The sequence below is a fragment of the Rhipicephalus sanguineus genome, chromosome 5 (assembly GCF_013339695.2).
Source record: "Rhipicephalus sanguineus isolate Rsan-2018 chromosome 5, BIME_Rsan_1.4, whole genome shotgun sequence".
In the NCBI taxonomy this organism is placed as follows: domain Eukaryota; kingdom Metazoa; phylum Arthropoda; class Arachnida; order Ixodida; family Ixodidae; genus Rhipicephalus; species Rhipicephalus sanguineus.
Window position 1 is genome coordinate 106,041,447 of NC_051180.1, and position 18,400 is coordinate 106,059,846.

Below are 18,400 nucleotides of genomic sequence, written 5' to 3' on the forward strand. Positions count from 1 at the left end.
CGCAGCAGAGAGATTTGGTCTTTCTGTTCCGACGTAGGACTGGGAGCGGCCCGCTACGTGCTACGAAGGATCTTAACAAAGTTTTTTTTTTTTTTAATGCGAATCATTTCTTAACTAACCTGAGGCACTTTGAGCGTTTCTATCTATCTATCTATCTATCTATCTATCTATCTATCTATCTATCTATCTATCTATCTATCTATCTATCTATCTATCTATCTATCTATCTATCTATCTATCTATCTATCTATCTATTTAGACGCCTACGTCTGGGTGCTCTCATGATCGCCTCCTTAACTTGGTGTAGACCAAAATTGGCATGGGAGGGTAAGAGCATTTGACGAATATGACTATCAGGTCATGACATGTATAGCGTGAAAATCCTGTCGCGTACGTCGTCAAACCCTTTCGTCCAGACACGTGTGTGGCACATACCCGTTTACCATGGGCCGTGGTGTACGGGTATGCGCCACAGGTGACTGACAGCTTATATCTACCCAGGAACGGCGAAAACTGATAATGGTAATTTAAATGCGAGAGCGTTAAGAAAAGCCGACATCGGCAGCGTTGACCCGACGAATGGAAAGCATAAAAATTAGGATCCCTGCAGGAATCGAGCCCAATCATTTTGCGTGGCAATCAGGTATTCTACCACGGAGCCACGCCAGGTCTATAAATTGTTTTGGAAAAACAGCCTATGTAGGCGTAATGACGGTGCAACGTCAGTTGTGGTTGTGGTGCTGGCTATCTAATTTTCCAGGAATCAATCAACACTGCATATGTACTCCTATATGCAGGCGTCATATCAGATTAAACAAAACGATTTTGCTCATATTAGTAAAGTACTCTTTCACGATACCAAAAACGCCACGCTTGCTGCGAGAAGATGCTTAGTGAGCGAGAAAACGCGCAGAAACAAACAAAATGTAGGTGGCGACACCACCTTGAAGTTTCCGCACTGTTCGCCGTGACGTCAAATGTTTTGACGGCGCCTACTACGCACTACGTAGTTCCTAATCGGTAAAAATGAAGTACATTGTCCTCTGAGGAGGCCATAGAGCCATAGACTCAACATACGAAGTTTGGGGCAATTTCGTTGAGCCAATGGCGCCAAAATACAATAAATACGCTTTGAAATCCATGACGTCACGCGAGGAGATTTCGGCGCGAAATTTAAAAATTAAACTTTGAACTTTCTCTGTTAATAAACCTATGATTGCGAAATTAACGACATTAGATTTCTCAAAGCACAGATTACCGATCTAAACCGATTCATTGTTTCTCTTTAGTGTCCCTTTAACGTCTGTGGTTCCAGTGTTGGCTTCGCTTTTATAGCAGTCTAATAAACATTACATTTGTATTCCTATCATTCAGCAAGCTATATTCAACTATTGCTCGCCTTCGGAGGAATACATTAACGAAAGTATCATATTCACATGATTGCACCATAAAGTGCACTTAGTTTCGATAATACTGACGTATGTACTCTAACGTGAGAGCTGACGTTACGTCGCACCATAATTTACTTTTTAAACGCCAGTGTTGTCGACGTGCCTGGTAAGCCCACGATGTACACACATCTACTACACTTACAAAAGCAGGTCGATCCACATTGTAACGCTTGGCTCAAAGTCATAAAATACAGCACAGAAGTACTCGCTGACTGTTTCGCATGAAACCGATTCCCACAACACGTGGGATCTGCCAAATTTTTCATTCATTCATTCATTCATTCATTCATTCATTCATTCATTCATTCATTCAGTCAGTCAGCCAGTCAGTCAGTCAGTCAGTCATACTTTCATTCTTTATAAGCGCACAGGCTGTAACAGTAGCGGCAGGGTACTTGTTGTTCGGTTCCCGCTGCAGGCGATGTATGGTTCAACCCACTATGTGGCATAGGTGGTGAATTGTACAATATGGCAGGGAATCACAAGGACGAGCGTCATCCAAGGAAGATGAGGAAGAAGACATAGTGGAGGCAGCAGGGTTCAGCCCTCGGAAGGGCCAGGGGGTCGGACTGTCCCAGGGATGCGACCACGCGGGCGCTAAGGGGCACGGGCGCGGCCATGGCGTCGTCGGAGGGGCGTCCCGAAGAGGCCTCGTCGCGTTCAGGCGGCGGCGGCGGCAGCGGAGGCGCCGGCAATGCGCAAGACAGCTCGGACAACGCGGACGAGACGTCCAGCATGGGCGAGTCGCCTATGTGCCGCATCTGCTTCCGTGGCTCCCGCGCCGGCAGCCTGCTGTCGCCGTGCAACTGCAAAGGCACCATCGGGCTCGTCCACAAGGAGTGCCTCGAGGAGTGGCTCTCGCGACGCAACACCGACGAGTGCAACATCTGCTCGTACCAGTTCAAGGTAACCCGTCCCGTGTTGAACTAATGAAACCAACAGATATTTAGGCCAAGGAAATCATACAAGACAGCGTTTGTTGTTTTTCTATTTATACATTTTTTAACCATAGTATAATGATTCTGACCTAAATTGAAAGGAATTATTATGGACGAAAAGTCGCCCTTTCCATCGGTGGGATCTGAACCTACAACCTTTGAATTACGCGTTCGATGCTCTACCAATTGAGCTACGACGGAGGGCGCTCCTTCGTCCACTTTGTGTGGTATTTATGTGCGCTTCGTCCATGGGATGTTAGGCAGCGCCACTGGTAGCCAAGGCGGCGAGTGCGGAACAAACGCCACCCTAGCTACCAGTGGTGCTGGCTTTATTTTATTTGTTCCTCGATTTCCTTTACTGGCTTCTTTGGCTTACTTTTCGGTTGGTTTCATTAGTAGCGTCTAACGAAGAAACGACCCCCTCAAACAATTCCCCTTCTTTTGTGCGTCGTGTGTAGACACGATAAGCTGCGATGTAGCTCAGCATCGATGACCACGTCAACGGCCCTATCCCTTCATCCCATGGCCTCGGCGATATATATAGTAACTTCTCATGCGCAGCGCGTGTGCCACATCCACGAAGTTCCCAAACACGGAAAAGCACAAACTGACGAATACCGTGACGACGACTCGGGAAATGTTTGCAAAATATCTATCTATCTATCTATCTATCTATCTATCTATCTATCTATCTATCTATCTATCTATCTATCTATCTATCTATCTATCTATCTATCTATCTATCTATCTATCTATCTATCTATCTATCTATCTATCTATCTATCTATCTATCTGTCTATCTATCTATCTATCTATCTATCTATCTATCTATCTATCTTAACTTGATATATATCAAAACAGGTGTGGAATGACATGAGTGTATGACGAACATAAACGCTAGGTCACAACGTCATGCATGTACGTCACGATTTACATGGCACGGTCTTTGTGCCCTCGCGGCTGTTTCATTAATATACGAAATTGGCGCGGCATGACATGAATGTATGCTTAAGAACACGTTATGACCTGGCATTTGCCTGGCATTTGCCAGGTCATAACGTGAAAATCGTATCATTCATGTCATGTCCGTCATGATTTACACGACATGGTCTTCGCGCACTCATGGCTGTTTCCGTTGACTTGATATATACGAAAATTAGCATGGCATAATAAGTGTGCGACGAACGCAATCTTCGCCGCTAACACTGTACCTTCGTTAGGTTCTAAAAAGTAGCAATGAAATTTAGTTTTGACTCGCCCTTCCAGCGGGACTCACCTTGCATACGTAGATTACCATATGCGTGCGCAGGGTTCCCCATTAAGGGATGCCAAGCTTTACCGCAACCTTCCCCTCCTCCCGTCCGTCCTTCCATTGGTCGAATCCTCAAGAAAACAAGCTTCGCAATAGACGTAAGAATGAGAGTGAAGCGATGACGTGCTTCTCAAAACGCCCTGCCTTTGGTCCCCGGCTTTGCGGGGGTAAAGATGGGAAGTAAACCATTCTTGGAATGCAACCGAAAGGGGACATCGGCCACCATTATCATCAAAAAGGTACATGGCCATAACCATGTAAAGAGAAAAATTATTTTTCTCATATTAGTAAGTTACTCTTATATGATATCAGAAACACAACGCTTGCTGCGAAAAGGACGGCTGGTAATCGAGAAAACGCGCAATGAGAAAATGCAGGTGGCGACGCCATATTAAAGTTCCCGCACCAGTCACCGTGGCGTCATAGGTTATGTATACTAGGCCCAACGTAGTTCCTTATCGGTGACTTCTGAAGGAGCCAGAGGCTTAACATACCAAGTTTCAGGAAATTTTGCTGAGCCAATGTGGCCGAAATGCTTTGAAATCCATGACGCCACCATCGGAGATTCTTGGCGCAAAATTTAAAAATGAAACTTTCACCTTGGTTTTCTTTATTAATAAACTTATGATGGTGAAATTAACGTCATTATATTTCTCAGAGTACAATCTATCAATCCAAGCCGATTGATTGTTTCGCTTTAGTGTTCCTTTAAACAATGGCGGGGCAGGTTTGGCTAAGTGAAAGTATGGGACAGACTCGCGCCCCCCTTAGATGGTTGGGGAGGGGGGCGGGGGCGCCCCCGCCCTGTCATCGTGCCCATGTAGTTTACGGTGATCAACAGTGTTCGGAAAAATATAGAAGCAGAATTGGCCCCGCAGTCATCACACGAGGCTTCATTTTGTAATATCCATTCTTTATTTTTATCATATGCGTCGCACCAAGTGCGCATCGTCGTCTTGGCGATGACGATGCGTGCTCGCCTACGACGAAAGACAAAATAGTGCCAATTGAAACGGGTAACTGCGAAATGCAGTCCGAATATTATGGGCCGGCCATTCGAAATAGCTCTCGTAGGTGGGAAGGTTTAAAAAATCGCAAGACATTCCAACGAGGCCACTAAATCCTAAAATTGTTTCGAGAACACTCAGGTGTAACCATAAACCTATGCAACTAGCATAACTGGTACTCACGGCGTGCTGATGGGAAGCACGAAGGGACGAAATGGTACTAATTAACTACGGACGATTTCAAAAATCGCGCGCTTACGCAAACGCGTTATTTTCCTTTAACCACCGCGAGATGGAGGCACCGCCGCGTGACGCCTCAATTGTATTTGCGCTGGACGCAGGTTCATATTGAAGATCCGTTCTCAAAACATTCTGTTGCCTACACGTACTGTGAGATATTGGTCGTTAAATTTCGTAACAATGCGAAAGGGCATTAGTTCAACAGTTCGTAACAATGCGAAAGGTTGAAACGCGAGTGCGAACGCTGCTCGCGAACCATATCTCAAGAGTGGGCTGCATTTGCGTGGACTAATATATATTATTGCAACCGAAGTCATTTCGTTCGTCCCTTAATTTTACAGAATGTAATGCCTCTAATTGCTTGGTCACTGTGTTTAGTTCTTTAACGTCTGTACAGTTTCGTGTCACACATATCAGTGGCGGTGGTGGCGAAGTGCAAAACAACGCGCGCTCAATTTAATGAAGTTAGGGAAGCGGCAGTGCCTTGGTAATAACGAACTTTGATGTTGAATAAATACCACTCCTAATACCACACAACGAGTTCGAGCAACAAGTTGTCTGAATGGTATGTAGTAAAAACGCCGACGTGCTCCTCGTTAGTATAGTGGTCAGTATCCCCGCCTGTCACGCGGGAGACCGGGGTTCGATTCCCCGACGGGGAGGCTTTTTTTTTTTTTTCGAACAGTTCTCTTTTTTTTTTTTTTTCAGGTGCATTTTGGCAGCAATGTCAATCAAAGCAATGAGGCTTACTGTATTATGCTTTTCCAATGAAATAAGTGGCGACAGAACACCTTCATCGGAAGCGAAAAGACATGCATGGTGCCGTTTCTGTGTTAAATGAGAGTTATGCTCAGAAGTAAGATTCCTTGTGAAATATCGAGGATCGCATTTTTTAGTTGATATTTTTCTTGAAAATCTAGAAAAAAAAATCAACTGCCGCACTGAAACGAAAAAAAAAAAAATTATCTCCCCGTCGGGGAATCGAACCCCGGTCTCCCGCGTGACAGGCGGGGATACTGACCACTATACTAACGAGGAGCACGGCTTCCAACGCCTAAATAACGAACTTTGATGGGACAAATATTTTCTCTTCATAAGTGCTGTCGAATGAATGAATGAATGAATGAATGAATGAATGAATGAATGAATGAATGAATGAATGAAATCCTTATTTCCGAATCGGCGTTGCCGGTCGTTTGAGCTCGGGATCGCCTTCTCGTGGGAGGTTTTCAGAAAACCTCCTTGCCACTACCCATAGCAGAGAAAGAGAGAGGAGGAGGAAGTGACGGGGGAGGGGGTAGATAGAGAGAGAGAGAGAGAGAGATCGGAGATATCCGCATGTTGCTGGCACTGCCCGGCAAACCACACGTTACGGAGCGTTATGACTGGCATATCGAAAGTGAACGCCACATGCCCATTACTCTTCAAGTAGTTAAAAAAAAAGAAGCAAGTATCAGCGTTTACATTTATTTATTTATTTATTTATTTATTTATTTATTTATTTATTTATTTACATTCTCTTATGTATATGCCTCCGAACCAGTCTCATCTGCGATCAGGACATCTCTATCAAAACTCCGCATGTTCACCACAACGTTGAACGCGACATATTTACACATAGATTTCACTCGGAAAGATGTTTAGAACGGTTAAAAACCCGGCATACAATGAAATGTGGAATACAATGAAACAATGAAATGTCAAGTGTGACTCGTTCACTCTGACGCACTTGCTTTTTTTTTCTATCTCTCTCTCTAAAGCAGCAGACTTGCACTCCATATATCTCTTCTGTCTTGAACCCATTGGTTGACTGATTGTAGGCTGACTGTGAATATAAGTTGTTAGGCGCCGTATTACAAAAGAGCGAATTCTTTGCTTAGCGTTTTTAAAAGAACGTTCGCACGGTTGACGGCAAGCTTCTCGTTGCCCCTATGCTTGAAGTGTTGGCTCTCGAGAACAAGTGCTCTGCGGGACTGTAAAAGAAATCACAGGCACCGGTTGAACTCAACAAGGTTTCTTTAAGTGAATGATTTTAATAGTAGTATCCTGAAAGATGCTTTGGCGAAGCGCTCTCCAATAAACTTGGCGCTGACCACGGCATATATCGTCGCTGACTCACGCAGCGAGGATGCTACTAATTTGTTGGCGTGTCACCACGACCGATTGTTATACATCCATTAATTATTTAAATTCTGAACAATTCGTCGCCCCTTCCTTGCATATATATATATATATATATATATATATATATATATATATATATATATATATATATATATATATATATATATATATATATATATATATCCGTTTGCGCCGGGAATTCAACCGGGGCAATTGTTTTTCTTTTTTTTTCAATTAACTACAGTCACGCTCTTTCTTTTTTCTTTCAATTTAACTCAGAGTTGCATTGCACTAAGCCGCCTATTCAGCATGACACCAATTTCGCTGGCAGCCACTCATTATGGGTAAAAACATAACGGCACATGCGCACCCAAGCCGGACACAATCTGCAGGCCCTTTTGTTCTTTTATTTTTTTCCGCACTGTACTATTTACCAAAGTGGAGCGGCAGAACTCTCTCCTAGCTCAAGCACGCAGTTGCCATTGCCGACCGCAAGGTCCACATTGTGTGATTTCCAAGATGACCACAAGAAGGGCACACCGGAATTGCCGAGGGCGATCGTAGTAACTTGCCCCCCCCCCCCCCCCCCACCTATAAAATAAAAAAAAAAAGAAAAGACACGACAAATACGGGCATGTGCCACATTCGGGCATATAATTTCATCTTTTGGCTATCTGGTCCCCAAGAACGCGTGTTTGTCTGAGGCCTCCGATCGTATATACTTGACCCGAGGGTCACGCCGCGACTTTTTCCCGGCGAGCAAGATTAGCCCCGCAGCGAGTACTTTTTCATCGCTGGAGGTCGCCAGTTACCACTCGCGAGCTCGGCGATCGCCGCGCTATATTACGTGACGAGCGTTTGCAGATGCCCGTATGAGAGGCAAAGTGGCAGGGCTTCCGGCGTGACGCGGGCTTCCCCTTACCACCCTGAGGGTCGGTCACGAGCTCCCAACGACGACGACAAAACACACATGCGAACTCTCGTGTTATACCTATTCCGCGCGGAGTGCTGCAGTTTGCTCGGATGGTCGGTCAGGAGGTTAACGCTATATACGCTGATGGAAGCAATCTGCAAAACGTTCCTTCCTCTTTTTTTTTTTTTCTTTCGTTGGTCATTTAGTTGCGGAAGTGTCACGGAAGTGTTGCGTGAGTTAACGTTCCTCGTACTGTCGACCACAGACTGCAATGTGCAGTCGCCGACTCGATCTTTCGCGGTGACTCCCGGAAGCGCCGGTCGAATTCTCGTTAAGGGTCCATGCACTAACGGGTCGCTTCAAATGCGGCACAGACTGGACTCAACGTGGTTTCTTCTCCCTCTCATTGAATGTTAAATCAGGATGTCGTCACGCCCGACCGGAAAACACAATTTTGTTCGTTTATGTCGTATTTTCAGTTGTACAAATGTAGTGGGAGTAACTATATTGACGTCAGCGGCCTGACTGCCATACGAGCGTTTCTTTTCTCACAGACTCCATCCGGGTAACTTGAGATCTGGAGACTTTTCGTCCGCTTGCTCCTCGAAAATCCCTCTACGTCTGGGTACTACCTAGGCAACTGTTTATCCCTAAGAGACCCAGCCACTCGGCTGCTTGTTGATGGCGCGTGTTAAACTTGTCTACGAATACGAAGTTTGTGCGCGCGCGGATGGTGATCTGCGGCCGAGGTGTGTTTACTTTCCGTCCGTTCCAGTTTTTACACCCATCGAACGCTTCGAGATTGCCCCCTGCTTTAGTTAAAGGGCCTCGCAATTTCTGAAGATGAACTTTTTGCGTGTGGGTAGTCTCCCCGAGTGACAATCCACGTATGCTGGCGAAGTGAGAGTCAAGTGCGCTCCGTGAGCGACACACTGGACGGTACTTCAGCAACTGTTAATCGTTACGTCTGGGCGTAACGCTAGACACCGCCTTTGCATCGCGTTTGAGCCCTATGGGTATTAAATTTATGAACAGCGATGGCCGCCTTCTTCAGCTTGAGTAAAAGACCCAATCATGATCAAGAAATTCGATGTGGATCAGGCCCGATTGTGATCGAAAGGGGTTGTGTGACACCGGTATTATGTTCTTCACCGCTTGTCTGAAAAGGCTGAGTGAGGAAATCGTTGTCATATTCTCAAAACGCTGCCTAATGCATCTAGCAAAGCTGCTATTGCCGTGGCAGTGGAATCATGCCAGCTAGACATGTATTCAAATGTGCATGGTCATTCTTTTAGAACTGAGCTGTTTCATTGGGCTGTAGTTTTCCTGCAAATTATTCGATTTTAATGCAGCTTACGGTCAAAGATTCAGGAAGGATAAAAATTGACTGGCTCGTCCCATTTTTTTATGCGCAATGCAAAAATAAGAATAAGTAAGAAATAAGGAAAAGTGCGAAAAAACTCTGAATGTCATGCTGCATGCCACACACGACTCGTAAAGGTTTGTAAAAGTTATAAATCACTTGCCCTACCACAGGTGTTGAAATGACCACCCTGCATGATCACACACTTTGTGATGCATTTATTAGCATGCACAAATTTTAATGGACAAGTGGCATCGGTATTGCAAATTATTTGACCCATGATGCTGTCACCACATGCTCTAACTAGGACTTTTATATTTTTCATATTAGTGTAACGTAAAAGTTGCCCATGCAGACTTGCAGGGAGTACTGAAAAACCCAAACGACATTACAGACAAGCACAAGCAAGGTTTGGGGCTTTGCGTAGGCAGAGTTGCTTTGGGGAACGCAACATATAAATCTGCAAGAATTGGGCACACACCCAACAGCCAGTATCAAGCATGCTCTTTACCTTTCCAGTGAGTTCGTAAAAACTTGCTTCGCAATAGGTAAGCAGATATAAACACATCACAAAATGGAGTAGAAGTTTTGTTTTATCTGTTACTGCAGGCCTTGAGCCCAGAACAGCAGGGCAAATGAACAGAAGTAGTTATATATGATACTTAAGTTCCTGTGTAGTAACGCCCTCATATTTCAAGTATCATGAATTGCCAACTCACCCAATCAGCCATTCTGTTAGGTATATCTGGATGTGTGTGCATGTGTGTTGTGTGTGTGTAAATAAGTAATGAACATAGAAAAAAAATAGTTGGTTTAATAAACACATGAAGCACAAGGCTAACGAATACACAATAAGAATAAACGATCAATAAAAACATATCATTCACATGCACCAACATCATAAACAAATGTACGACATGGAACCATACAGGTGTATTACAGTTCAAGATACATAGTTCTCATTCTCTTTGTGGACTGGTGGTAGTTCGTCCCAGTCACTTGATCGTTGAAAAAAAAAAGTGTTCAAATGTCTTAGTGATCTCATTCATCTGATAGCTACAGGGTATAGATATGTAAAATGCAGCGATCATAGGCTAGTGAGTGCAATCCTTGCCCCCACTTTGAAGAACACACACAAAAAAATAACCACTAATGCACAGGCCAACCCAGGTATAGCCAAGAAAAAAACAGAATACTTTAGAATTCCCCTAGAAAACAAATACGACACCTTAGAACAAGAAGAAACAAAAGACATAGAGGAAACCACAACTAGACCAATTTCTGAATCTGTAGTCGAAGTTGGAGGTAAAGCATCAATGCAAGAAGCAACATCTCTTGAACCACAAAAGACTGGATAAAGAAACAACAACAGATAAGTGGGTGGGCATAGATAAATAGAATTTGCTTAGCTATTAAAGCTATCAATAAATATAAGCCCAGTGACATATGGAATTATGATATCAAAGAGCAGTGAAAAGGTGATGGCATCGAAACAGCTACCAGGTAACTCTATAGGAAAGACCGAAATGCATGCAGTGAAAGATAAGCATGGCAATATTAATGGTAAACTGAATGAGTGCATCACTTGTTACACCACTAAAACAAGATAATTTATGAGCTCGTGGCAATTTCTATTCAGGCCACATGGTTTTGAGAACACTGAAGAACTTATAGTTTTTAGTGCAAAGTTAAAAAAAGCAATTTGTACCATTCTTTTCCCTCTTAATAACATACTGCCATGAAACCAAGGCGAGTAAAAGTCCTTGATTACTTTATCAATAAAAACTGATTCAGTGTTTCAGATTAGCAAGCCTTTAATGTTGAAGTAAGGCCCGTGTTCTGAAATGCTCCTTGCCTCAGCGAGGAGGCCATAACTGCTTCAGGACGCCTTGCCATGTATTCTATAACGCTTCTTACCAAGGTTCCCCACTGAGGCCTTCCTTGGTGCTCTCTTGAGTTAAGGTAGCACTAGAGCAACCTTCGTGCCTCCTTACCTCGCTCCTCGCACTAAAAGGGTGCTTCTCTGAAGTACTTTGTCAGTGACACTGTGTCCGATCTTCTTTTTTTTTCGATCAATTCCTTGTACTTCTGCACGAGCTCTGTAATTATATCCTTCCCATTGCCGATCAAAAATTGCTTGTCGGGCATGTTTTTTAATGTGCGGCTGAACAGCAGCCAAATTTTTTCATTAAGGTGGTGCAGCACGAAGAGGACAGGGTACACAGAGACGACGAAGATGGAATGCTTACTGCCAACTCATGCTTTGCACTTCAAAGGGTTAAACATTCTTTAGCGAGACCCGTATTACACCTTTGAATGCGTACCACCCTGTGTTTGTGACATCATATACTACGTCCTACCTTCCCGTGCAGGCAGTCAAAAACAAATGGTGATCCTCCTGCACACAAATCGTTATTGCAATCACCGCTGTCGGGTTCCCAAAAGCTGTCGAAGCTCACTGCAGTGTCAAATGAAAAAGAACCACATGTCCTGCATGGTTTCCTACTTCTCATTCGGGCTGGCTATCACAGGAAAATATTAGCAACTGTCTTAAAACGGGTGAAATTCAGTGAAAACAGCTCTCAATGGCACAAAATAAACTTCATACCAGTAAGCACACATAAAGTGAGAACAGCTAAGATGCAAGCATTTATGACAAGAGAAATCAACAAGAAAGGAGACATGGTGAGAAAAAAATTTCCACACTCCATTAAAATTGGTCCTTGCCTTATTAACTGAAACGTCACGCTTCCTTGTTTAGAGGGTACAGGTATATGTGGCTTTGTTGGTAGGTGGGCAGCTGAAATTTGAAAACAACTACATTTTTCCACTTGTGTGAATGTAAAAAAAATGCTGAAAGTACACGGTAAACCATTCATCTGTGTCACTTTGTGAACCATTAAAGCAGCATATGCGGAATCGGCAACAGACAGGCAGGTACACTCTTGCGACAGAACATCGCAAAAGCAAAGGTCAAGGGATGAAGCAACACAATAGTCAAAGGTCACAGGTTCAGGAAACAAACCAAACAACACAAGTGACATTCCCATTTCTGTTGTTTTGATGTCAAATACAAGAGCAACACATGAAAAAAAAAAAAAAAACTAATTTCAGTATAACAAAGGAGCAAGCATTTGCAGCTACAAATGTTGGTTGTGTGCATCTGCTCTAGTCTGCAAATGGCAGTTGTAGGTAGAAGAAACTGTAGTAGCAATTGAAGGGGTGCATTCGTGGAATGGTGAAAGTTACAGTGCTGGGCTGAACTGAACCAAATGAAGTATCCCATGCCTATAGAAGTGTGCCACCCATCTAGAAGTTAAATGTACCATCTAATCTAATAATGGTGCATTTAACTTCACATTTTGCATTAAGCCAGTTATAAAGTCTCATGACCAAAGGAAAACTTGTCCTAAAAAGGTGCACCCTTTACCAACCACCAACTGTAGAAACAAAGTTGCAGGTGCATTCACACCACTGATACACCCGTGCGACAACATGAATGAAAGCAGTCATGCTGCTTCTCAAAACATTTCGCTTCTCTTTATCTACTCACCATGTAGACGTATCCTTGTCATTGTATGTCCAAATATTGAACACTAGCAATGTGATGTAACCAGCAGTTGCAATTATTTCTTATTACCACCTGACGTCTAAGGATCCTGCTCGGCTCTTTTTTTTATAGAAGCATGGACACTTTCATTACTTTGAGTGCACGTGCCCTAGATTTTTAGCATCAACTATATTAAAACTCAATCACATGCGCGGGCAGAATAGCTATTGCAAGTAATACCGGTGACACGCAGGCACTTTTGATCGCAGTCAAGGTTGACCCGGACCGGATTTCTTGATCGCGATCATCAATCATTTCTGCTGCTCGGTCCAGACTAATCCGGATCGAGTTTGGGGCAGACATCAGTCAAATCACGATCTAGAAGCTAGATATCGATGCGCAGATCGCAATTAAACAATTAAAAATGACCGTGTAGGTACACCTGATCCGGATCGAGCCCAATCCCGATCGGTCGTGATCGCGATCAATTGCCCCTGTGACACCGGTATAACGATTAGCGAAGTGCTTTCGTTCATGCCAACTTCCAAAAACGCACAATATTCTCAGCTACACTGATAATGGCAAAGAAAACGCATCTCGAGGCGTTCGACGGGATTAAAGACAAGGGCGGACGGTAAGTGACAGCGCGACTATGGTGGCTACCATAGCGCGGCAGGGCCACAGAACACTTATGGCAGGGCTACATGGGATCATACACACCCGGCGAGCACGGACGCGCCGTCCGCCACCAACGTCAGCAACAAAAACCTCGCGCGCCAACCCGCAAACGACGAGCAGCAAAGCTCTCCTAGGGATAAAAAGAGCATTGCACGTGTTCCTAGGTAGTACCCAGACATAGGGAGATCTTCAAGAAGCAAACGGGGAAAATATCCCCAGATCCAAGTTACCCGGATGGAGTCTGTGAGAAAAGAAACGCTTGACTGCCACGACCAATAAGAACGATATCCGCACTTTCGTATTCTGAGACACACAGTTCTAAATGTAACCAGATTCTGTGTTGAATACAAGAGCTTCTTTCAATTTTGTGCGCATAATGGGCAAGGCGATTTGTATTTTCTCGTGGTTAATTTCGTAACCACGTATGAAGCTGCGGTGACATTTGTTTAAAAGAACAAAACGAAAATTACGGCATTTATTGCGCTATCAGACCTTGTATAGCTATCTTGCATGAATAGCTGTTCATATCTCAGACGTTGTTAGCGCACATTGTTTTCGTTGGGCTTCCACTTGCGGAATCATCTTCTAGAGGAATCCGCTCCTTGTGGTATTGCTGATTTGGGTATCGCTGTAAAGAACGGAAATGATGTTAGGTTTACGTATAGGAGTTCAGATGGCCCATCAATTTCGCTTTATTTCAGTAAATATTTTCACTCCGGCTCAACAAGGATATAGATGGGCTTATGAACAATGTTTGGGCATGCAGCTTTTTAACATACCTGTCAGTATTTAAGTTTATCTCAGCTTTCAGTATATCGACTGTGATATCCTCGTTCCTTAGTTTATATGTGGCGCGGTTTCCATTTCTGTTAAAGCATCGCTTTCGATCTGTTAATTTTCACAATTATTAATTCGATTATTTAGCAATTTATATAACTGCGTAAACTGACTTCTTCCGTTTTGTATCGATGTCACGCCACTGCTCTTCTCACTTGCTCGCTTGACGGCTTACCGCTGGCGTAGCCAGGGGAGGGGCGGAGAAGGGGGTTCGAACCCCCAGAAATATTTTTCAAATATACAGGCACACATAGAAACGCACGCACGCACATACACAATGTATAGTTGAACACCTCAACCCCCCCCCCCCCCTCCGAAAAACATTTCTGGCTCCGCTATACTGCGGCTTATAGCTGTCTAATGCAGTCAATTCTACCTGGCAGCAACGCTCTTCGCTCCAGAAATGCTACACATCAGTTGGGGCGAAGCAAAAGAACGACACACTAAGAAAACGTAAGTGATGCTTGGCTGCTTATCATCAAAGCTTGCATTGACAAAACGCAGTTCCAGTACATTAGGTTTTTCCCCAGGAATGGGCTCTGACCGATTTTGATACAGCAGTAGCGGTATGAATTACCCGATGAAAAGATTTCTAATAAAAGAAAACATTCGCGAATTCAGGCCCGTAGCTTCATATTGCACAGACACACTACAAGTAAGTACTCCGTGGCGGTGACAATGAAGATTATCGCATGGGTATGACGAGGGAGTAGCAGAGAACAGCTGCCTCTTTCCTGCCGCATCTTTCCAGATTGCGAAGTAATTGCTCCAGGAATTACACCGGGCCCAGTGCGGTCATAGGCGAGCCCGCGTAAATGACCACTCGTTCCCTCCTTCCACCTTACATATGCTGTATACACGCGCACACAATAACGTTCGGGTCTGATATAAACTTACAGCGTAAGTACACTTCAACAATAGGAGCACGTACACATGGAGGAGTGCCCGTTGAATGTATATTTAAACTGTGATCATCCTCCCCAGCGGAGAGTGAGCGCAAACGAGTGGCAAGATTTAGAATCGCCTACGATTAAGCGTGCCCTTGCGTGTTCCGCTTTTCGTCTTGTAAATCGAGTCCGCGAATCACAGTAGCGCGCGTCACCATCACGGTGCCCGTTGTTAGCGACGTGCACTGTCTTTTGCGATTGTGTGCGTGCGTGCGTGTGCATATGTACGCGTGTGTTGGCTTCCTGTATATGCTTGTGTGTGCATGCGTGCGCGTGCATGTGTGTGTGTTCCTGTATGTGCATGTTTGAGTATATCTTCCTGTATTGTGTGTGTGTGAGTGTGTGTGCGCGTGTGTGCGTGTGTGTGTGCGTGTGTGTGTGCGTTTGTGTGCGTGTGCGTGCGTGCGTGTGTGTGTGTGCATGTGTGTGTGCGTGCGTGCGTGTGTGTGTGTGTGCGTGTGTGTGTGTGTGTGTGTGTGTGTGCGTGTGCGTGTGTGCGTGTGCGTGTGCGTGTGCGTGTGCGTGTGCGTGTGTGTGTGTGTGTGTGTGTGTGTGTGTGTGTGTGTGTGTGTGTGTGTGTGTCTGTGTGTGTGTAAAGAGAATGGTGCTGTAGGTTCGCGAGGAAGGAAAGCAAATATAATGAACTAGAAAGACAGAATAAAAGCGAGGATGTCTTGCGGCCAGGTTTACGACAAATCACAGCGCACTCAAATTAGGAGCGAGTGAGGGAGCAAAAGAGAGAGGGAGAGGTCACAACTGATGGTCGCATGAAGACTCGTCCGCTTTGGACAGAAACAATGCCCTGACTCTCCTTGGCAGAAAGAACAATGGCCTCATGGTACAACGTCCTCAGGGCTAATGTCGTGCGGGTAATCCTCCAGTGATTAAGGAACCACCGGACATTCGTGGCCACAAGATGGTGCTTCCTTTTTTTAATTTTCATTCCCTCTTATGACCCCTCGTTTCTTTGAAAGACTGACGACCACTTGGATGGCTTTTAGAGGCCTTCTGAACGCACAAACAGCTACTCAAGGAAAGGTAGAGAAGTAAAGGCCGTATTGTAAAGGAGGACGGACGCTTTTTTAGAACACAACGTTCGTGTTCTAAAGAGCATAAAGTGTCTTTGATTTTAAATAACCAGATGTTGCTATTGCTGATTCAGTGTCACCTTTCCGGTTGTTTCCTCGTTTTTGTCGCTCCTTTTACATTGAAACATCCAGAAAACTGTACATGTCCTAGGAGTTCTGTTCCTGTACGAGTAATATTACTTTTTCATGATTTTTTTTCTTTTTCTCCTAAGCGGATAGAGAGAAATGTTTTTTTTTTCTTTTTACACTGGCAATCCTATATTTAACCATTACAAGGGCGAAAAAGAAGAAATGACAACTGTAACTTCCCTCTACTTGAACGGGGCCAGATTCAACAGGCAGCATAGGCGTGCGCGCGCAGGGGGCATGGCTTGGGGTGTGGGGTGGTCGCCTCCTCCTATTCATCTAAGGGGAGCGCCAAGTATGCCCCCCTCCCCCCCTTTACAAAGTCCGCCCTGCCCCTTCAATATTTAACATGCAGGTTTATGACAATGCAGGTTGTTGGCGATAACGGCAGGCGAGGGTTCCTGATGTTTCGTTCCGAGAACTGTTTATTTCCATAGTTCCGTGCTGCGGTGATGCTTCGCTCTAACTCAGCTCCCCCTAATGGAGAAACCCGTACGCACTATCGACGTGCCTTACGGACGTCCCTATGGATGTCAAGCGCATGGCAGTGAAAAACTTAGCATTTGAGGACATGCGCATTTAATATCAGAAACTCGTACACTGAAATTTTTCGTAAAAGGAATTTGCAGCCAGTGGAGAAGGTGGTTACCGTTGGAAAAAGAAGAGGGGTGCTATTTCTCCAGCCCATAAGGGAGCACGGCTCAGAGCCTCAAAGAAGGAAGCACATGAATCAAAACTCACCATGGTAGCTTAAGGGCTAAGCTGTTTAACTGTTAAGCTCGGTTCTGTTGCCGGCCATGGTGGTCCCATTTCGATGGGGGCGAAATGTAAAAACAGAAGTGTACTTAGATTTAAGTGTTTGTTTAAAGAACCCTAGGTGGTCAAAACTAATCCCTTTAAAGCACCGAGTTCGGGATGTGTGCACCACCTGTAGATCAGTACCTGCGTGTACCACACGTCCACGCAGGTGGAGCGCACTCCGAAGAGCCTCTGGGACTGGCTCCGCGACCCGAGCAGCCGGGCGAACCGCTGGTACATCCTGGTCGACATGTCCCTGTCCCTGTTCGGCGCCGTCATGCTGCTCGTGTCCGCCTGGCTGTCGGCGGTCGAGATGATCAGCGGCATCTCGTCCGTGCTCGGATGCGTGCTCATCTGCGTCATCGTCGTGCTCGCGGGACTCATATGCGTGGCCGACATCTACCTCATGGTGCGACACCACCACCAGGCGCTCGTCCAGTGGCGCCAGAACAACTGGGGCGTGCGCCTTGTGTTGCCCACCGATAGCGCCGTCCAGTCAGAGACCGCCAGAAACCCACCGCCACCGCCTTCGGAGCCACCTTCGATGTCGTTGAATAGCACGACCGCCACAGCCACGGGGCCCGCCGCCAACGCGACGACCGCTGCGACGGCGCCGCAACAAGATTCGACGGCCACTGACCATCCAGTCGTGTGAAGAAGCGCGATACGGTAGTGGTCTTGGCGAGAGACTCTAGACCACTCTAGACCAGCCGGCTATAGCCTCAGTACCTTCACGCGGACCACCCCCAGTCGAATGAGTGACTCCCGTCGTTGTTGTTACCGCACCTGGCTACCGTGCGGTACGAAACTCGGCAAGTCGGAAGGTCTCACCGAAATTCGCTGCAAACCAGGCTTTACGACGACGCCTGTCTGAATAGGTTCCTCGATCAGTGACGGCGGAAAATGAGAAAGCTTGGGGGCAGAAAATCAGTTTCGGGACGGCATGCCAGGTGATACAAAAAAGAAAACGAACAGAACCCCAAATTGAGCGGCTTGACAGGAAGTGCTCGATGCAAATTGTCATCGAT

General features: G+C 45.3%; 1 protein-coding gene and 2 non-coding genes across 3 annotated transcripts; 2 read left to right on the top strand and 1 right to left on the bottom strand.

Moving 5' to 3' along the window:
• The first annotated feature begins 1,989 nt into the window (after window positions 1–1,989).
• LOC119392928 (E3 ubiquitin-protein ligase MARCHF3) lies at window positions 1,990–18,056 on the top strand. The gene is made up of 2 exons (XM_037659838.2): window positions 1,990–2,357; window positions 17,542–18,056. The coding sequence occupies exons 1-2, from the start codon at window positions 2,070–2,072 to the stop codon at window positions 18,025–18,027; spliced, it is 774 nt and encodes a 257-aa protein (XP_037515766.1). The 5' UTR covers window positions 1,990–2,069; the 3' UTR covers window positions 18,028–18,056.
• Window positions 5,539–5,610, top strand: Trnad-guc (transfer RNA aspartic acid (anticodon GUC)). The gene has a single exon. It is a non-coding gene; the product is annotated as a tRNA-Asp (tRNA).
• On the bottom strand, window positions 5,915–5,986 carry Trnad-guc (transfer RNA aspartic acid (anticodon GUC)). Its single transcript has one exon. It is a non-coding gene; the product is annotated as a tRNA-Asp (tRNA).
• Window positions 18,057–18,400: the final 344 nt, after the last annotated feature.